General features: G+C 41.6%; 1 protein-coding gene across 1 annotated transcript in view; it reads left to right on the top strand.

Moving 5' to 3' along the window:
• PAH (phenylalanine hydroxylase) overlaps positions 1 to 18,341 on the top strand; it is an 83,273-nt gene extending 64,932 nt beyond the window's left edge. Inside the window, exons 5-13 of the mRNA XM_083182254.1 lie at positions 1,333 to 1,400; positions 3,089 to 3,285; positions 4,369 to 4,504; positions 6,472 to 6,541; positions 6,624 to 6,680; positions 7,635 to 7,730; positions 9,166 to 9,299; positions 12,778 to 12,893; positions 16,930 to 18,341. Coding sequence (XP_083038380.1) covers positions 1,333 to 1,400; positions 3,089 to 3,285; positions 4,369 to 4,504; positions 6,472 to 6,541; positions 6,624 to 6,680; positions 7,635 to 7,730; positions 9,166 to 9,299; positions 12,778 to 12,893; positions 16,930 to 16,973 — 918 coding nt within the window. The 3' untranslated portion in view covers positions 16,974 to 18,341. The remainder of the gene's footprint in view (positions 1 to 1,332; positions 1,401 to 3,088; positions 3,286 to 4,368; positions 4,505 to 6,471; positions 6,542 to 6,623; positions 6,681 to 7,634; positions 7,731 to 9,165; positions 9,300 to 12,777; positions 12,894 to 16,929) is intronic.
• Positions 18,342 to 23,014: the final 4,673 nt, after the last annotated feature.

Raw genomic sequence — 23,014 nt, 5'->3', positions numbered from 1 at the left:
AATTCGTATGCTGTCAGGATGAAAGCGTAAGTCCAGAAATCGGTCTCATGGATGGAGCTCTCCCTTCTCTCTCACATCCAAACCCCAGAGAATCTTATCCGGCTTTTACCAAAAGCCTAAAAGTTTTCAGAAGAGCAACCATAAACATGTTCCTGGGGTTTTAAAATACATATGCCAGTGATCATGTTTATTACTTTAATGTAGTCAATATGTAATGTCCATAGAAAGCAAACAGGAAAACATATGTACACACTATATACACTAATGTTACAGACAAAATCTTAAACATACTGTAATTTAAGCCACGGAGCCACCTTAAGCTATTTATATTTATTAAATAAACTTCTTTAAATAAATTGTGCCCTACAGAACAGGAAAATCAGAATTCTAACAGTGGGGCATATGTATTAAGCCTGGTAAAGTGATAAAATGGTAAGAAAGTAGAAGGTGATAACGCACCAGCCAATCAGCTGTGTTTGATAAATGACCGTTTGGAGTTGATTGGCTGGTGCATTATCACCTTCCACTTTATCACTGCTTTATCACTTTACCAGGCTTAAAACATCTGCCCCACTGTGGGGTAGATGTGTCAAGCAGTGATAAGGGAGGAGAAGTGATAAAGTGCCTGGTACTTTATCACTGGAAAATCAGCTTGTAACTGTCCCTTTTTAAATCATGCCTGTAACTTAACAGTCAGTAGCTGATTGGCCGGTGATAAAGTACCAGGCACTTTATAACTTCTCCTCCCTTTTCACTGCTTCGTACATTTACCCCTCTCAGGTGAAGTGATAATGTGGCTGGTAGACTATAGCACTTCAGCTAAAGAGTGGGTGCTCTATAGTTTATCTTGCCACCTTTCTCAACATCAAGAAGAGCTTGATTTTTCATACAATGGAATTAAATGTTTTAGCCTGCCACTAGATTACATCTGGCAGAGCAATTCATGGTTTACCGCCTCCTGCCATGGCAAGCTAAAATGTGCAAAAAAAGTGACCCATTTAAGTGCCCAAATGGGATTGAAACCCCCAGTCGGTCTGATTGTATATCAGATATTCCTATCATCTATATATGTCTAGTGTCCTTGAGTCACCGAAACACTGCCATCTGCTGGCAGAGAATGAAACTACATCTCTTTCTCACACATGCCCAAACACATAAGGTAGCAGACTAGCTTACTAGTTCTAATAATAGCTACAGTATAACATTTATACATTAAGACATGAATGATAAATTATTATAACTGCTGCCTCATTAGATATTATAATAATTGTGTTTTTCGTCAAGCAGGAGCTATGTCAATATATAATTATTTTAATTTTTTTACCTCTTTAGGGATTTACTGATCCTGTTTATCGGGCCAGACGTAAAGAGTTTGCGGACATTGCATTCAATTATAAACAGTGAGTTCATTTTTTTTTTCTTGGGTTTACCTTAACTTGAATTCTAGATTGTATGCATGTATAAAATAACTGTTATTACTATGGACAGAACTCAAAATATTCCATATACAGTATTTGCTACAAACTTTAAATTGACATTTTTAGAAATATATCTTCTTTTGGAATAAACACAGCTAAACCAAATACCTTTATGTGGGTTTAATTCAGCCTGGATACTAATCAGAGAATTTATTTTTGCATTGCAATTTAGATATCAGTTTGAACACATTCCTCCCAAATCTAACTCTCTCTGCACATGTAACATCAAGTCTGGTTCTTGAGCATATTCGTGGAACCCCTAGATTGGCACAGATGGAAAAAAAATGGAAAAAAAGTTCTGTATTTACGAATGTATCTGCAAATTCATTGCTATTTGCGATGCTTTGCAATTTTGCAAGGGGGCAGTTATTATTTATTTCTGCGCGGCAACTTTTTGATTGCAGGCAACTTTTTTTTTCTATCTAGTGATCCATGCTGAAATAGGCATGGTGATTGGTTGGAGGTGTGAAAAATGTGTCACATGCTGGTGTCTCTGGTTGGTCTGTAAACGCTGCTTATAGATGACTTCATCACCAAACCATTGGTTTTAGGTCCTTATTCTGGTTGACTCGCAAGGCTGTGAATTATGCAGCCTTGCAAATCCCCCAGATGCTGCCCACATGGCCAAAAACCCCCGCAGTCATGTGAATGGATGACTTACATAATCACCCATTCTCAGCCTTGGGTACGGGGGAGAAATAATTAGATGATCGGCAACCATCGAATGATTTCTTCAGCGCTCGCAGATCTGAGACACAATTATGGTCACAAAATATTTGAAGGTTGTAGATTTTATCTGTGCATGTTATAAATACTCATTAAAGGCCAAAGCTAGTGTAATAGAAATTGGCATCTCCCTAGCTATCATAAATATTTGTATGGGAGCTGTGTGCACAGAATTCATCAGTTTAACCATTCTTAGTACATGTAATGCAGCCATACTATTACTTAGACCTATATAAATCTGGTGTTTTATCTTTTATTTTGCTGCTCCAAAAATTTGCTACGTAAGACAGCTGTCTCAATGTACCTTAATAATGGTAACCCCCAACCAATAAATTGATAGACAGTCAATAGGTTGACCCCAAATGGCTTATATGCAAAATATCAACATGGTCAAAAATTTTACATGGAAAAGGTAGAGAGTAGAAAAGGTCAGCAGGGTCAAAACATCAACTTACTGTACAATTGTGAACACAAAAATGGTTGACAAGTTTTTTGTGTCACTTTGTTTCACCATATCTAAGCCATTTGTGAAAACTTGTTCCCTTAAGGACTCGCTTCACTCGGATGCTTTGGGCAGGTTACTATTCCCCCAAAAAAATGTAAAGAAAAAAAACTGTCAACCATTTTGAACCTGCAGACCATTTGGGATTGTCCTATTGACTGTTTATCTTTTTACTGTAGATCTGGCAACTTGATACCATGACTTAGCAGCATACCACATTTATTTTTGTTCCACCACTGCTGCTTTTATCATCTATTCCAATAAACTTAGTTCAAAGAAATTCCACTATGTTACGCTGCAATATTTTACAGCTATATCAAGCACCTGAAAACCTAAATATATACATTTTAACCAAACTAATGCTATTTTGTTTACTGTTCAGTGGCCAACCTATACCACGCGTTACCTACACGGAGGAGGAAAAGAGAACTTGGGGCACCGTGTTCCGAGAGCTGAAATCTCTGTATCCAACCCATGCTTGCTATGAACATAACCACATCTTTCCGTTGTTGGAAGAATATTGTGGGTATAATGAAAATAACATCCCTCAGCTTGAAGATGTGTCCCATTTTCTGCAAAGTACGTAAAAACTATTTATCATATTGAAAACTGGTATAAGAAACTGTCAATAATAGCTGGGTATAAAAAATCTAATTAAAAACATTCTGGCTCTTGTAGTGTAATGAGTTGCATGACCTGCATACTGCATACACCCTACTAGCATGAATTAGGGGTCATGGGGCCATGTGATCTACTGTGTGTGTGCTCGCACATTCCCTAGTTAAGGGCCTGACATATGCAAATAAATCACCTTATTTTAAATTAATTGAAGATGTGACTCAATGGGGCTGGTTGTGTTGACCTTCAATGGGATGATTGACACAAAGTGCATATTTATCATTGGCAGTCCCAATGTTGTGATAAGGATTATTTTATGTCGCTAATGCTTTGGGCTACAGAGGTAGATATATGACGGAGTCATAAGGGAAGAGAAATGATAAAGTGCCTGGTACTTTATCACCGGCCAATCAGCTCCAAACTGTCCCTTATTAAACCCAGCCTGTAACTTAACAGTCAGGAGCTGATTGGCCGGTGATAAAGTATCAGGTACGTTATCACTTCTCCTCTCTTATTACTGCTTCATACATATAACCCTTAGATCTGTATAGTAAAAATCAAAGTTTTAAAAATAAAGCTAATTTAATGCATTCCATATTCTTTATTTTGGCCATCTTTAATAGCTGAGTTTTGTTACCACCATACTGAGATGATAAAATAACAGGTATTACAGATTAACAAGCACCATGCCACACTTGGTAATAGGCTTTCACATGTGAAGGTTCCACGTTAATGGAAGTTAATTATTCAGTATGGTTTTCCTGCTTTAAGGGATACTATTCAGCATCTCATAACCATTGTATTTCAAACATACTTTTTCAAAATTTAGACATGCATATTTGGGACGTTATATCATAATCCCTTCCCTAATCTGCCCAGAAATGCCCCTCGTGCCAGACTCCACCCTTTTCATGTTTGTGTAATGGCAGTATCCTGCCAAATTTGGGACATCTGGGAACTGTGATTTTTTTTTTTTTGCATGTTGACAAATGATCAGTTGCTGAATATGTCATGTAACAAGTAATGTGTACATTTTTCTTAAAGCCTGCACTGGATTCCGTTTACGCCCTGTCGCTGGTTTGCTGTCTTCTCGAGATTTTTTGGCTGGCTTGGCATTCCGAGTTTTCCATTCAACTCAGTATATACGGCATTCTTCTAAACCAATGTATACTCCTGAACCGTGAGTGAAGTAATGTAAAGTAATAAATACATTAGAGGTAGCTTGAATTGTAGATGATTGTAATATACAGTAGTGCAGCACTAGACAGTGTGACCACTAGATGGCTCAAACTCTACTGGGCATACGTAGACCTCCAGGAAATGGCACAGTGGCCATTTTGTTGTGGGAATCCCGAGGGTTAAGTTTAAAAAAATGGATGCAGCACCTGCAGTGTGGGCCCCTTATAATCACACCACTGAGTAGCTGTAAATTATACAAAGGGAATTGTATTGCAAATTATTTGTATTATGACATGGCCTGCATACAGAATACTAATAAGGGATATTTGCATTAAGTAAAATAGGTGCAACATTACCATAAAAAAAAGTCATAACTGATTACTAGTCCTAAATCAGATTACAGTTATGTGTCTCTTTATAGCAAGGGAGAATTGCACAGTAAACCTAATGTAGCCCATACACTATTTGCTTAGTTTTCCGCATCCCCTCGCGGGGTTCGCTAAGCTCACCACACTATATAAATTCAACTCCACGCTTCGGGCTCGGTGGCTCGCTTCGCTCACCACACTATATAAATTCAACTCCACGCCTACATGGATAGTGGGGGTATGAGCGTTCTAACTATAGTGGCCGCCCAACTAGCATATAAGTACCGATATTGCATGCAATCATTCGATTTCGACCACATCTGTTTGAAAAATTGAATGATTGTATGCACATTTTAGGGACCATGCGACGCGTCACGTGATGCGCGGTCACCACATGCGATCGCTCACATGCAATAGGTGGGGTGTGTAGGGAACGCTTTTGGCGGCATCAGGGCCACTGGGAGGTATGCCAGGCCCTGGTAAAATTATGGGGGTGTGGTCTAATCTCAGTAGGCATGGTCACTTCCTGCAGTTGGCCCATGCCCCCAAATTTTCTGGGGGGAGTGAAAAAACCCTCTAAAGTCAAGGGGGAGTGTTATTGCCCCCCCCCCCCAGCAGCAGCACACACATACAGTATGTGCTGACAGCAAGCTCAGCATGAGCTCTAACGCTCATGCTGAGCCAGCTGTCAGTACAGAGCATGCTGTGGGTGCTGCTGCTTCCTAGGAGGGACGGGGGAGGAGGTGGGGTGGTGGGACCATGGTCCAGGGCCCCCGCCGGGCCTCTCCAGCAAACCCGTGCCATGAAAATTAGTACCACCCTCTCAACTCATCGGGTTTGGGGAGAGGGTGTATGAGGGACCACTGGCAGTGTCCGTCTGGGTAGTTTAGCCCAATGTTTAACTTTTTTTTTAACAAATTCTGCCGCCGCATTGACCCCCACCGCCCAGCAGCATTCCTTCACAGCGCAACCCTGCCCTCTTTCAGCACCCGATGTGCCATCCCAAGATGGCATGCAACATCAGGTGCTGAAAGGGGGCACTTTTTGCACCATGAGATGCGATTGGATGCGATGGACAACGCACTTCGATGTCGCATTGAATCCGATTGTATAAGTGTATGGGCAGCATACAGTAAGTCTAATGTAAACCGTGAAATAAAAAATGGAGCACAAAGTCTCAGGGAGTGATTTATTAAGTCTTAAAGAGGAGAAATTGCACATTGCAACCAATCAGCTTCTGTCACTTTTGTAACAGAGACTACTCCACTCTACTCAAGGAAACTACTATACTTTATCTCTCTCAAGATTTAATAACTCTCCCCCTCAGTTAGATATTATGGGGGAAATTTACTAAAGGAAATTTGTAAAAAAATAGGTGTATTTGTATCCAGAAATACAGTTATTTTTGACATTTACTATCCCGAAAATACGGCAATTCGTATTCATCTTGATGTGCTATCAATATGAATACGAATTGCCGTATTTTCGGGATAGTAAATGTCAAAAATAAGTGTATTTCTGGATACAAATGCACCTATTATTTTACAAATTTCCTTTAGTAAATTTCCCCTTATATGTTTATTTCTATTCTCTATTACAGTGATATCTGCCATGAGCTCCTAGGACATGCCCCACTCTTTGCTGACCCAGGTTTTGCTCAGTTTTCACAAGTAAGAGATATTTGTTGGTGTAAACATATTTATTTTGAATGCAAGGCTATCTCATAAATTACTTACTTATTGTCATTTCTAGGAGATTGGATTGGCTTCACTCGGTGCTCCTGATGAATACATTGAAATGTTGGCTACGGTATAGCAAAATCGCTTTATATAAGAATTACTGTACAATTCAGGGACATCATTAGATATTCTTCAGCATGTCTTGTTTTCAGCTTCCAATCACATAAGGTCCTTGTACAATAGTTACGTCTGTCACACAATTGACAACATCCTGAATCCCTGTCCTTGTACATTTGAGGTTATTCTGGAAAGGCTCAATCACTTGCTAATGCACAAAACCATGTGCACTGCAGGTGGGGCTGATGTAACATGTGCAGAGAGAGTTATATTTGGGTGTTTTATTGTTTCTGTGCAGGGTAAATATTGACTGTTTTATTTTTATACTGCAATATAGATATCAGTTTGAAGTACACCCCCCACCCAAATTTAACTCTCTCTGCACATACAGTGGGGCAGATGTATTAAGCCTTAACAAGAGATAAATGCAAGGGTGATAAGGAGAGATAAACGTCCAGCCAATCACCTGCTAACTGCCATGTGACAGGCTGTGTTTGAAAAAAGTCAGTAAGGAGCTGATTGGCTGGACGTTTATCTCTCTTTATCACCCTTGCATTTATCTCTTGTAAAGGCTTAATACATCTGCCCCAGTGAACCTGCAGTGCAGCATGGTTTTGTCCATTTAAAGAGTGACTGTGCCTTTTCCGAGTGAATCGAAATAATCCCCATTGTGTTTACAGTTAAAGAGAATGGAGATTCTATAAATACAAGGTACAATGTACACAAATATAATCTGATACATAACAATAAATCAATATCTAAGGTGTAGAGCAAATGAAAGCATTAAGCATTTGGTTGGTTGGTGCTGTTTGTGCACATTTTTACATATTCCTTATAAATATATATTTTTGTATGTTTACTATTGTATTAAATACCATTGCACATACATGTAAAATGCTATTACCTATAGAATATTTTTATTCAATATTTGTAAACTAAATAAAATGCATTCTTTATTTACCACCAGTTGTACTGGTTTACTGCCGAATTTGGCCTTTGCAAGGAGGGTGATAAAGTAAAGGCTTATGGAGCAGGCCTGCTGTCATCATTTGGGGAATTACAGGTTTGTAGAATTTTCATTTGATTGTCACAAACCTATGAAGCAGCTGCTAACGTTGTACATCATACATAACACTAACATAAAGGTGAAACAGATTATCTGCCTACTAACATGCTACACTTTTCATATTTTACTGGGATTTATAAGTACATTTTTACCTCATCACATGACACATCACATACTGTATATGAGAGAGTCAGGAGCTGGGATACTCTGTAAACTCTCTGTAGGCTGGCAGTGCATGCACCACAGTGCCAGAAGTATGCCATCACTGCAGGAGGTAAGTACCCAGCGGGTACGGGGGAGGGACCACCAGAGTTTCAACTTGTAGCATACATATAAACAGAGGAGGGGGCAAAAACACTATGGCCATAATGAGAGTGGCAACTCAAGGGGCAATTTTATGGAGGGGGCCACCACAGTTTAGTTGTCCCAGAGTCCCCACAACCCTTAATTCAGCCGTGGGACCAGATTTAGGGCGAAATGTACTAAGCCTTAAAAAGTGATAAAATAGAGAGTGATAAGCCACCAACCAATCAGCTCCTGCCTGACATTTTTCAAACACAGTCTGTGACATGGCAGGTAGGAGCTGATTGGCTGGCTGTTTATCACTCTCCATTTTTTTTTTTTTACGCTTAGTACATCTGGCCCTTGGTGTGCAGAAAAAGTAACATGAATAAAAAATGAAGTTAATATCATTCACAGTTGAAATGATACTTTATTTGAATACAGTATATCATTTTTTTAAATCTCGCTGTTGCCATCTTGTGATTATGGCAGTACAAGTACTGATCAATGGGGCAGATGTATTAAGCCTGGTGAAGAGACAAAGTGGCAGGTACTTTATCACTGGCTAATCAGCTCCTCTGTCATTTCTTCCACCCCAGCCTATAACATAACAGTTAGGAGCTGATTGGCCAGTGTTAATATACCAGCCACTTATTCACTTCACCAGGTTTTATAAAGCTGCCCAATGTTAAATAAACATGTGGAAGTTTTCATCTGAGAAAATCTTTTCATAGATAGGGAAACTCATATGAAGGAATAAGGCTTTTCTCAATAGAGACCTACATCTTGAGTAGGAATGAAGTGGAGCTGCCTCCAACTTGACAGCAGTTTTAATAATTCTATCCCCAGCTTTACCAGAATGCTTCTGTAATTTGTCTGATACAATGCACCATTTCCATGCAATAAATCATATTAATAGTATTTTGTCCATTAAGTAATGTTTTTGAAATTAGCGAATTTAAAGGTAGACACATTGATATTGTTGTCATCTGGTAAAATCTGCTTTTTAATTTTCCAATTTAGCGTTCATTCAGTTTTATTATGCAATGTGGTCCAGGGGTCAAGATCAAGTTATCCTCACTTTCCTGTTCACTTCCGAAATGTATCTAACAGTCCCTCTGCTTATATTAACTCTTTGTTTTTGGCACAGTATTGCTTGACAGATAAACCACAATTGAGTAACTTTGAACCAGAGAAGACTTCCTTGCAGAAATACCCAATTACTGAGTTTCAGCCAATATATTTTATTGCGGAAAGTTTTAAAGATGCAAAGGAGAAAATGAGGTGAGAGTTACATTGCAGTCATATTCATTTTTGGGACTTGTACTATTTATTAACATGAATTTATAAAGTGATTGCATATTCTATTCTATAAGTTACTGGTTTTTTTTTATTTGCACATGTTCTATTTAACTTGCTCAGAGCTTAAGGTAGGACACCTAAAAGTAACATTGGGATTACGGATGCACTAGCGACCCGCCCCTGCTTCATACTTGTACATCGCATGCAGGGACAGTACACTAGTACAGTATGAGAGGAGACTTGTAAGTAGAATTTGATTCCACAGATCCCCTATGGATCACTTCGGACCCCAGACGCCGACACAGTTGCCAACATGAACCCGGACCAGGACCAGGACACCGGACCAAGACCGATGGCTACCTATGGGCTCAAGATAGGTAAGTATCAGTATGTGTGGGCTTTGGATGTATTAAAGTTTTATTTTTCTTGGGTGTCAGTGTGTTTATTTTACTATTTTTAATACTGTGGAACTACAAGTGCCAGCGGGCCCTTTAATGCCCCACATGCTGGGACAGTATTAAACAATAGTTTTTTTTTTTTTTTACACAAGTTCATCAGCCCGGTGACCACCGCTCCAGGGTCACCAGGGACAGCACCAGGCTTCAGCCTGGTCAGGTAAGTCCTGGAGGTGTGGACCCCTTTATTGGGGGGTCCTCACTCCCCCAGGGCCCGTGGCCAGGCTGACTGGTCAGTAGGGATGAATGTTTTGGCCGCGGGACCTTATATAATAAGTGTCCCCCGGCTGTGACATTACCCTGCTGGCTGGTTGAGCCTGGGGCTGGTTCTTGAAATACGGGGGACCCCTACTCATTTTGTCCCCCGTATTTTGGGAACCAGCCCTGGCACTGGAGCCTGGTTTAAAAAAATCGGGGAACCCCTATTTGCCGGGTTTCCTGATTTTTTATTACCAGCCCAGCTCTTTTAGCCTGGTGCTGGTTACGGCTGTGGGGGGACCCCACGCCATTTTTTTCAATAATTTTTCATTATTATTATAATAATAAAGTGTATTTTCCTGCCGTACTTGGCCCGCCATTCGCGGGACTTTTACGCCAATTACAATAGCTTAGTAAATCAGGAATCACCATTCTTTTGAATGTTGATTTCTGTCGTATTCATTCGATGGTGTATTCATTCGTATTTGTAAATACAAATACGAATGTCCCATCAATACGAATACGAAAAGTAGTAAATGCCAAAAATACGAATACGCCCAATTTTTTTTTATTTTCGTATGAAAATATGATTTTTTTTCACAAATTCATCTTAGTAAATTTCCCCCATAATGTGTAATGAGCATTAAGGTGTGTGGTATAAAATGTAATGGGAATTACAGTGTGTGGTATAATATGTAATGGACATAACGGTGTGTGGCATAATGTGTAATGGGCATTACAGTGTGTGGTATAATATGTAATGGGTATAACGGTGTGTGGCGTGTCTAATAGGCATTACAGTGTGTGGCATAATGTGTAATGAGCATTATGGTGTCTGGTATAATGTGTAATAATCATAATGGTATGCAGAATAATATGTTAAGGGCATCGTGGTGTGCAGCATAATGTGTGATGGGCATTACGGTGTGTGACATAATGTGTAATGGACATTACGGTGTGCATTATAAAGTGTTCTAGGCATTATGGTGTATGACAATGTGCAATGGGCATTATGGTGTGTTTAATGCTGGTGCAGTAGCTCTATAGACGTTCTATCTAGCACAGTGTATCTAAAAGTCTCTACCTAGTGTATAAGGAGCTCTAGCTGGCATAGTGTGTATAAGTGGCACTAATGTGTGGTGTAATGTGAATAACAAACACTACTGTGTGGTGTAAGGTGAATTGGTACTATTATGTGGCCATACTCCTTCCCCACAAAACCACGCCCTAAATTTTGGGGCCGCACCTGCGGTGTGCACTGCCCTGTTTTCAGTGTGTGTATGTTTGTATGGCGGGAGGGGGAAGCCCATGGACCTAATTCCTGTTCTGGCACAGGGCACCAAAATTCATAGTTACTACACTGCTGCTACTGAGCACATGATGTGACACTACCACTACGGGCATTCACCTTTGGCACTTGCTGTCTCTTTCTAAAGTATGGGAGGGTGCAAATTTATTGTTTGCAGAAGGACGCCAAGCACCCATTGCACCGGCTCTGTCCACTGGGATCCATGTACCACCTGTTGTATGGAGGATATGCAGTGGGTGTATTTAAAACCCTTTCACTTATTGTGGATCAGGACATTTCCTATGAGGATCTGCCCATGTCTGCCTTTTGGTTCAGCTACTTCCCATATAATCGTCTGGGGATAGAGAAATTAATTTCTCCAGTCTGAGAGAGGGCTGTGATAGATTAGAGAGGATATGGTGATATAGTAGCTGATTGTAAGATGGAATTCACAAAATCACTCACTTGAAGATGTTAAAGGCGACTTACCCTTATTCTAACTGGAAAAGAAGCGTGACAATTGCTGCACCAGGGGAATTGTTACTGTATTGTTCATATGACAATAAAGAAGAAATGTCTGACTTTAAATTGAAATCTACAATGATATCAGCATAATTTCTGAGCTGGCCTGGGATGGTCACCCTCCAGTAGATGATGACAGACTACATATTATTCTTATTATTCTTATTAATATTAATATAACCAATAATACCACCTTTGCACCAAGCCTTTGACCTGGGATATTTCCAGGGCAACCTGGGTCCTGGCTCGGTGTGAAAGGGTCTACCTGTGTCATTGGTCTGCTACCATGGTTGAGATTATGGTTGAACCACCCAGGACTGTCCTGGGTAGTCCGCAGATTTAAAGCATGACCTGGATTACTTGACCCGGGTCACACTAGAAGCAGCAGAAAGCCAGCAGAGGGAAACCATGTGCAATATCCCAATTGGACCCGTGTTTTCACTCTGAAAGCAGTATTAGTGATGATACATAATGCTTAAACTAGAGATGAGCTCATTCGAGTTTACTTGGATTTAATCGGTTTTTATAGTCAAATTATTGCAATATCGAATATTTCCCGATTATCTATCGGCTGTCACGTGCTTTTGGATAATGGCTTTGCGATCCGAATAACCAAACCCGCTCATCTCTAGCTTAAACTATTACAAGCTTACTTTCCTCATGAAGAGATATGTACATACATTTTATCATAGGAGTAGGTACCATAATATAGAATCATAAACTGCTAAAACAATGTGTTCTTCCATCAATATAATAACCAAGCTGAGTTACTATTTTAATATATTCTACTACTACTACTATGTGAAACAACAAATGGCAGTAAAAAAAATAGCATAGCCTTAATAGTATGTAATAGCTCTATATTATTAATGTTCTGCTGATATTATTTTCTCATACAACATTTCTGTGAGTAATATATCCTAATATTATGTTTGTTAATTAGCACAAGTAGATGGAAAATGTAAATCTTAGTTATAATGTTGCATTGTTTTCACAGGAAATTTGCTGCTACCATTCCTCGGCCTTTCTCAGTACGTTACAATCCATACACACAGAGTATCGAGGTTCTCGATAATGTAGAGCAGCTGAAGAATCTCGCTGACTGCATTTCCAGTAAGTCCCAGTTCCTTTATTACAGCATTGGCTGATGTGTTTTATTATTCAGAAATCATCACATAGTAAAACTGTTCACAAATGAAATGTTTCTGTTAGCGGCACCACCTGTGTACCATAAAAAATGGGCAAACGTCACAAAAATTTCCACCAAAAATGATGTTTTATATAAAACACTCTTCTATACCATAGCAGTGGTCACGCCATGACAGGGAGCTCCAAGCATCAAGTAATCTCGCCCTGCCAGAACAGTAGAAGCTTTAATATGCAGCTAAAAGGAGTGGTAGGATGTGAAACAGTATAGAAATATACAGTAAATGTATCACTGATATAACAGGCTTTTCAGGTACAGGTCGAGTATCCCGTATCCGAATATCCGTTATCCAAATTATTCCGAAATACGGACATTCCAGAAAGTGAAAAAAAAAATTTTTTTTGCTAAAAACTCACTGGGGACATATGTAACAGCATCACTGGGGACATGATATTTAACTGGCACTATATATGTGCAAGACAATGATTGCTTGGCATTCAAATTCAGTGCTGAGATAGTACACACATTTTGTTTCACGTTTTGAAACCTTGTTTTTTGAACAATTAAAATATGTTTGTGTGTATTTTATGTGGTAATAAAATATATTTGTGTGTATATTATGTGTTTATACAGCATAAATGCAAGATACTTCAAAATACATCATTGAAATATTAAAATATTCCGAAATACGGAATAATCCGTTATCCAAAATTCTCCTGGTCCCGAGCATTTTGGATACGGGATACTCAACCTGTATTGAGTTACTGTATATTATACCACATGTATAATAAACAATAACTGATATAGGGCTCAATTTATGCACAACTTACTTTTTCATGTGACAGTGAGGTAAATGTATAAATCAGTGATTATGAGCTAGTGGAAAAGTGGCCCATGGCAACCAATCAGCTGCTCTGTATCATTTTATAGTATGCAAATTTCAAATGTTACTTCAGTACTGATTGGTTGCCACTGGCTCACCTCTCCATTCTTATCATACATTTATCCCAGTATAAAATGCCACCTATAGTATCAAAGTGTAATGTACATACACAGAGTTCCATCCCGCTTGCATATTGACAAAAAAAACCTGTCCATGGCAGTGGTAAGCTGCTAGCAACATAGGATAGGACATGGGCAATCAGGGGGACACTGCGGGATAGGTAAGGTTTGTTAAAAACAAGCAGAGTATTACTGTAATATCACTGTGATACTAAAGAAAATATACTAGCTGTAATAAACAGTGGGGCATTGGGGGCTATACTGGTTGATTTGCTCGGATGCGTATTCAACCTAACCCCGCCTTGTGAATGGTGGCACGCTGACCCACCATTTGCAAGGCGAGTTCCTTCGCACTGGCTGCGAATGGATATTTTACATAAACATCCGTTCTCAACGTGCAGGGGAACACCCACATTATTCGATGGTCAGCGACCATCGAAAGATGTGGAACGCGCACAAATATGTATGGGTGCTCTGAGGCACCCTTACATATGAGTGCACGTTCAGAAGGAAGTGGGTATGCAGCTGACATCCGGCGATGTCAGCTGTCCGCTCCGGCACCCACGTCATGGCCTCATTAGCATGAGAACGCCCAGCGTTCTCATGGGAACGCAGATTCACATATGCTAATGGAGCCGCACGCAGCCCCTGCCCACTGTCCTGGGTGCTTGCATGAACATGCGCAGAAATGTGTATGCGCAGTAACAAAACATCAGCCCACGTGCAAACGAACACCCTTTGCGAACAGACTTGAATAAGGTCCACTATGTATTCAGCCTGGTAAAGTGATCAAGCAGTGATAAAGTGAAAGGCAATAATGAACCAGCCAATCAACTGTGCTTGAAAAATGGCAGTTGGGAGCTGATTGGCTGGTGCCTTATTACCTTCTACTTTCTCACCGATTTATCACTTTATCAGGCTTAATACAGCTGCCCCAGTGTTCTTAAATGGAACGCACAGCATTGGACAGCTAGCTGGCTGTGTTAGTGTGCCAATTTGTTGCATCTACTGTGCATGTTCCAAACACTACATTGTTACATTGTTGTCTTTTGCTTTATTTTCCTTAGCGATTCTTATACTTTTTAGTGTATTTTACACACATGGTTCAAATATACTAAGCCTTAAAAAGAGATAAACCACTAGCCAATTAGCTCCTACCTGTCATCGATCAAACACAGCCTGTAACATGAAAGTTAGGAGCTGATTGCCTGGTAATTTCACTAGCGCACACAGGGGGGGGGGGGGGGTTCTGAGTACCCAGAACCCCCCCCCCTGATGGACCAAATATTGTTTTAGAGACATACATGTCTCTAAAATATATGCGGACCAATCGCTGTCAGAGCTGCCCCACTACTGCAGCGGAGCACTGACAGCTATAATTACAAGCCTGGGGCCCTCTGCAGAGCTGCATGAACGCGCTGGCTCAGTCACAGTGTCTGTTTTACACTATCTGGCCGCGCTGGCTGTACTCCCTGATGCGCTGTTGTTCTATGGAGAGAACCGGCGCCCCCCTCAAGAGACCCGATGCGGACCTGCCGGAGGGACCCAGCACCAATCTGCTGGAGAGGCAGGTGTCACAGGCCTGCAGGAGAGACGCATACCTCCCAACTGTCACGATTACAGTGGGACAGTCCCGATTTTCGGGTCCTGTCCCGCTGTCCCACCCACGGCAGGCATTGTCCCGCTGCGGGGGGTGGCAGTTGGGAGACCCCCCAATCTAATAGAATAGACGCTGTGCGCATGCGCACAGCATCTATTCTCGTATGAAAATGAGGTAGTGGCTAATTAGCATAAGCCACACCCTCATTTGCATACGTCCCGCACCCTTTCCGTGTCCCTATTTCATCAGCACAGAAGTTGGGAGGTATGGAGATGGGCGCAGAACTGCCTGGGAAGGAACGCACAGCAACGATCTGCGGGGGAGACCCGCCTCCCCCCTCCCTCCTCCCTCCTCAGGAGACCGATGCCACTGCCGCACTCTCTATATATATATATATATATACATATATATATTCTATATCAGGCATGTACAACGTTGGCCCTCCAGATGTTGTGAAACTACACATCCCAGAATGCTTTGCAATAGTTCTAGCATTCTCTAATAGCAAAACTGTGGCAAAGCATGCTGGGATGTGTAGTTTCACAACATCTGGAGGGCCAACGTTGGACATGCCTGCTATATATATATATATATATATATATATATATATATATATATATATATATATATATATATATATATATATATATATATAAGAAAACTTAGGAAATCCGCACACTTAAGGAGTTATTTTGAGGGTGCCCGTCAGCAAAAGATCATAGAAAACGGTATATCAAGAGATATAAAGAAGCAGCACTCCTTATTTGGTTTTTAAAGTCCAAACAAACAATTTATTCCATAGGCAGCTGAGCATCAGATTTTTGCAGCTTAACAGTCGGCATTAGCATGCCTTTACCAGTAGTGGGGGTCACAAACATAATCACCCATCCTAGTAGTGTAGGGAGAAACACAGTCACAGTCGACGGATCCGTTTCGGCTCAATGGAGCCTTTCTCACAGACTGACCCTGGGTCAGTCTGTGAGAAAGGCTCCATTGAGCCGAAACGGATCCGTCGACTGTGACTGTGTTTCTCCCTACACTACTAGGATGGGTGATTATGTTTGTGACCCCCACTACTGGTAAAGGCATGCTAATGCCGACTGTTAAGCTGCAAAAATCTGATGCTCAGCTGCCTATGGAATAAATTGTTTGTTTGGACTTTAAAAACCAAATAAGGAGTGCTGCTTCTTTATATCTCTTGATATACCGTTTTCTATATATATATATATACATACATACATAACAGAAACCCACCCTGGAAAATTCCTGCGTTTGCCCCTGAGTTTATCACTCTCCATTTGATCACTTTTCAAGCTTAGTACATCTGGCCCCATAACTGTTATATGATCAGATTATATCACCTACTGTATCCTAAATGATCCATTATTGTTCTCTTGTAGGTGAAATTGGGATCCTCTGCAGCGCCCTCAGGAAGCTTGAGTGAGGTGATCCATGAAACTACAACTGATTGTTATTACACTATATATTATTTAGACCAAATTAGATTTGCCCAATTATGATTACTGTATGCAATTTATGTTGTAAAGGAATGTCTGAAAATGCACAAATCAACGAAACGCAAAGCTAAAAATGTAGTTTAAAAAACAACATTATGCTTAACTTTTATGCAGTATTAGTCAGATCTCCGATAAATGGTAGTAAGTAGGCATTGATATGGAGGAAGGGAGATAGTAGTTTATATAAAGCACCATTGTTTCATTTATAGAGCAGAACAGCACTATAAAATATATTTTTTAATCTCATTATAAGTAGCAGAATTGGCATCCGCCACCTTAGAATTGTACGATTCCAGCATAGGAAGAAGTAGAGATTGATAAAACATGCCATATAATACCCATGCCAGAAAATTCAAGTCAAATGTAATAATGCTGGCTCAATAGCTGGACATAAATGAGGAGACTATTAGTTAATGACACTAAACTTTGAATAAAAGTGTTTTAATTATGTACATAAAAAGACTTACACATTTCATACAGGCAGGGGTTAATTACTGTATTATATAACAGTGTAAGTTGTTCTGAACAAAAAAACATATTCAGTTTTGTTGTAATATTTAAAATTCGGCAAATTGTAGACAGCCGCCATATTTCAGTGACAGGCCACATGCTAGCAGTAAGTATACTGCACCCTTATGCTGGGAACACACCAGGACGATCCTGCTCGTGAGCGGGTCATCACAGGAACGTACGACCCGCTCACGAGCTGAAGGAAAAAGCACAGGAAAAGCACCTGATGTGATCCGATCGCGATCTGCACCCACTACAATGGTCATTTCTGAGATCCTACCAGCAGCAGGTAGGATATCAGAAATGACATAAATTCCCACGAGGCCACATTTACATACAATCGTTCGAGATATGTATAGAGTGTATCTAAATTGGCTCGTTTTGGCCCATATCGTCCTGGTGTGTACCCAGCATCAGTAAGAGTGTATAATAAAACAGACATTATTACATAGTAAAAATAAAGAGCATAAGCCAGGAACCATTTCTGTCCTCTCCGTGCGTACAGAACAATATAACCCACAGAGATTCTTATGTATTGAGTTAGACATTATCAGGGCAATTTTTTCCATGTCAAACAATGGCTTTTTGTGCAACAGTGTTTCATAATATGTAGAATAATATTAGTATATAAGTATATTAGTATATAATGTATGTAATCTGTTAAGTAATGTAAGTAATCTGTGTAAGAAAAAAAATACATGTTTATATAAATTACATGTACAAATGATGGACAAAGCTTCACCTCATGTTATAACTGTGTCATGCAATAAACATTGCTTTTTCTATGTAATAGTTCTGACTGATTTATATGTTCGCATTTTCTAATTCAGATAGCCAGCATTGCCAGTGCCAGTAATCATCATTTTAGAAATGATAGACCAGAGCTGCTATAAGGCCATGTTCTTCTGGAAGATTCCGGCTTGCACTTTATACAAACCCTGAGACCATCAGCAAGCTTGCTGTATATTACCAGACATACTATATACAGGATCTGATTCAGGCCTGTAAGCAAGGCTGCAATTTTTGAAGATGGAACACACCATGCTGCACCTGCACTGCAGATCTGAATCAGACCCACAGTACCTTTACATACTAGTATTTTCAATATACACAAACAAGATTGAAAATATTACATGTGACTTGTCAGAGAACATACTGTGCCTGCATCCAATGACCAAATCTTCAAAATAACTGGCTTACTAATAAATGAGCACCATTTACTATAAATAAATGAAACTATGTACGATAGGTCTAATTAAGCACGGATCAGCGACTTCACAATTTGGCTGATTATCGAATGGCTGCGCTTGCGCATCAGCCGCATTAACAACAAAACTTCTGATTGTTGCAGATGGATCCGCCCCCAGTTGCCTGCTGCCACCAGCAGAGCTCTGCACCACCACCGTCGGTCCGCTGCACCTCCCTGCATCCCCCACCGGCTCCCCCCACTCCCTGCCCATCTCCCTGAAGTGGAGACGGGCAGGAAAACTGCTCCCCACCGCCGTGCTTGTGCGTCCCCGTCAGATGTATCGCCTCTCCATCCAGCTGGCGATTCCCTGAGCTGGCTTAGAGGCGCTCCCTCTCTATGTAGTCACAGTTTGATTGACATGAACCTGGCGTTTCCGGGCTGACCACTTCCAGTCTGTCTCAGTCACAGGGCAGTATTCAATGCAGGTGCGAGCTATCGGCAAGGGGGCTAAACAGCGGGGATCACAGAAAATCAGCAACGCTCGCTGATTAACCCCAGCACCGGCCGCTCTCTGTTTTCAACGTTCTGGGGGAATCATCGCTGTCAGCGAGGATTCCCCCAAACAGCGAGGCTTGCAGCTAATGCAGGGAGCCCACTGCATTCAGCCGCGAGTCTCTCTGCTTCTGCGGCAAAATACACAGATTCCCCCTCGCTCCAAAAACAGAGCAAATAAGTAGAATAATTTTTGCAGTCAAAACTAGTAAAATTGCTCTACTGCAAATGCAGAGTGAGATAAGAGGTGAGGCAGTGATAGCTCAGCCTCCTCCCTGATACATTCAGTAACTGCCTAGGGCAGCTCAGTGGTCAATAGTATTACTGCACAACTGCACTGAAATAATCACCAGGAGAGACTGGCGCATATTGAGTCTACCGTTTCAGTGAGCCACTAACACTAACATGCGGGGATGACCACTCACTCATCTCCACATGTTAACGCCTCCATCTAGGGTAAGGGTTATAAAGTAAAGTGACAGTACCATATATATAGAATATAGTGATGGCAGGGCATGGGCTACTTAGTATAACATTACTGCATGCAGGGACAGTGAGTACAATAACATTGCTGCATGGACTGATAGTGTGTAAGTATAACAAGTTGGAAACATTGTTGATGACTGACACATCCTTGCCCTCCCTGCCATTCGGTCTCCTCGCCAGGGTTTATGCTGAAGACTCCATCTCCAGGACATGACGGTGCTGTTAAGTCTATATCCCAGTGGGAAAAAGGACCCCTGATATCACAATTCGGTGACATGGCATAACAGGGGGAGTAGCAAGGTCTAAACATGGGAACCCAAATGTATCCTCGTGGGTTCACTCGTAACGCCTTGGGCAAGGTAGTCAATCACTGACGTGCAACAATGTTTCGGTCTGTATTGACCTTATTCAGGTTGAACAACAAATACAAATAAGCAGCTTACCTATATACCCCCACCTGCACATTGATTCGGTCCCAGTCACGCACCGTCCGTTTAGTCCAAATGACGTCACACATTGGCAACACGTAGTGTCCACTATGCACAGACCTCCGGCGCGTTGCCTGGCAACCAACAAAACAAAACCACCATATGTGTGCATCAAAATGACAAAGGATCTAAACAGTACAGCGATAAAGATATATAGTGCATATTTAAGAGAATACTAATGTAACAATTTTACACTGTTAACAAGTAAATACATATGAATTTCATAAAAAACAGGATAGACTACAACCTTCGTTAAGTCCAAATGGTGACACTGTATTAAGGCGGTGTATCCACCTGGCTTCTCGCTGAACTGTCTGCCACGGTTTCCACCTCTCAAACTGGCTGGTACCTGAACTATCATTTTGTGTTAAAGTTGTTACCCCATAATCCCTGCTCTTGAGTGGTACACACTATGGCCCTGATTCTGGTTGACTCGGCAAGCTGAGAAGCTCGCAGTTTACCGAGTCCCAGAAGGCCTGCCCCACCGAATCGCTGCCCCCTTGTCACCACCGTATCCCCTGGCAAACCATGAGAGGGAATGTGTCACTAATACACATTCCCTCGCATGTTTTGCTGGCAGAGAAATCATTCGATGGTCACCGACCATCAAATGATTTCTTCAGGCCACGTAAATATAAGTCAGTGGTGACTGACTTATATTAGCAGGCAGTGGGACGGAGACAGGGCAGGTAGCTGACGTCATGTCAGCCGCCCGCCCCCGGCACTCCTCATCCTGCCCGCAATCCCATAGGAATGCCCAGTGTTATCATAGGGATGGCCATGAAATGATATCCGAGGTATGTTCATCAGGATGTTCAGCAACCTTAAAAAAACAACAACAACAAAATAACAGAGGTGTATTATATTGATGACAATATCACAGACAGTTGAAAACTTTCTACGGGTGTGAAAAGTGTGGCCAGAGATAGGGCGAGATGTATCAAATGGAAAATGTGGTAAAACCCCGGTTTTACCTCATTTTCCTATGTATCAAAAATGATACCGCAGTGAAGGGTATAGCCACCTTTGGGTGGCGATACCCTATAGAAGCCTATGGGCTTCTTTTCGCCACCCGCCGACGCAAACCCGCCGCCTCGCCGACCCCCCCTCTGGCTTACCTTCCTGAAGGGTCCTCCTGGACCCCGGAAGGTAAGCCCTGCCTCCCCCTAGTGAAGCAGCCGGACATCCTTCCGGCTGCAGGGGGAGGAGGAAGCGCTGGGGACAGCATGCATAGCTGTCCCCGGCGTGAGGGGAGAGAGTGGCGGCAGGGAGGTGACGGAGACCCCCGCACAGGTATCGCAGGGGGCCTCCGTCACCGTACCGCGATGCCAGCCGCATATATTAGTACATATGCGGCAGCATCACGGCGGGGGGGCGGCGAAGGGCGGCGATGTATTTTAATACATCCCGCCCATAGAGATGGCAAACTCAGATATACAGCATAGTGTAAATGTGCAGATGTTTTTTACCTGGAATAAAAAGGAGAAATTGGATTTCAATTCTAGTTCTAACCTCATCCTTGAAATGACATCCTTACATGCAGGCCAAGAGCTGACTGCAGGCATTGACATTCATCCTACTCCGCTCCATCACCATAACAGTGGGTATAGCTGTAGTCAATGTGCAATACGCAGCACTGAGAATAGTACTTTTACCAGATGGACTGTCTGTTCAACTGAATAAAATACAAATTTATTAAATTAAACTAAAAACACATATATAACAACCACAGTGAAAGTAGTAATAGTGATTTCTCACATTGTATACATTTATGAAAGGGAATTATGCTCAGTGTAAAGCTCTTAATAGGCAAAATTATGTAGGATAATTACCGAGGGTATAACCGGCGCAGCCTTGTCCCAAAGGTCCCTATTGAGTCACTGAGTGGATAGACCTCTTAGATCCAATACGTGAGTGGTTGCAGGCATAGGCGAATCTAGGGGGTGGTCCGGGGGTGCACAGGACCACCCATTAGCCCATTTTGTAGCTGAGGGATGGGGCTTTCCAACGAGCCCAGCCCCGTGTCTCTAGCCCCCTGGGAACCAGAGATACGGCTAGGCAAAGCTGGAACGTTTTCCCTATAGAATAACATGGGACCCGCTAATTCCGACCCCCACCCAGTTCAACGGCTGCCAGTTCCCCCTTCGGCATCACTGAAGCTCGAGGTTGATCTCAGTCTAACCCAAATCGCTGGGCCTTCAATCTGATACCAGGCTGGATCTATATGGGTTAATTGGTTCCAGGGACATTGAGGTTAAACCGATTTTTTTATTTCTTAAATGTAATTTCATGACTGTTTATGTTCTTTGAGGGCAGATTTCTCTGGAACCAAACAGCCCAGTTTCACAGGACCAAAATCATTCGAAGCCAACTCAAAAGTTCTTCAATATGATACTGGTCTCATGTAAATGGGTCAGTTGGTTCCGAAGATATAGCTGGTTGGTTAAAAGGGGGTAGGGAGAGGGGAGTGGTTGTCTCTCCCCCTCACACCAGAAAATGCAGGGACTAGTCTGGTGTATAAGGGGTCAGCCTGGGAATGTCCCTGCATGATCCTGGGACCATATTCCCGGGTAAATCCCTGCATTTTCTGTTATGAAAGGGGTATTATTTCAAACAGCCATGACCTGCAGTGCTCTGAATTCAGCCGCCCTTAATCATGTGGTGCCGGCGCCCAGCGTGCTCCCCCGACGTCACGCACAACAACAGCGCACACAATATTTCAAATGTCCACTCCGCTAGAGGG

This window comes from Crinia signifera, chromosome 4 (genome assembly GCF_055691185.1).
Source record: "Crinia signifera chromosome 4, ASM5569118v1, whole genome shotgun sequence".
Classification (NCBI taxonomy): Eukaryota; Metazoa; Chordata; class Amphibia; order Anura; family Myobatrachidae; genus Crinia; species Crinia signifera.
The sequence above is the reverse complement of the archived record's forward strand: the minus strand, read 5'-3'. Positions and strand labels throughout refer to the sequence as shown.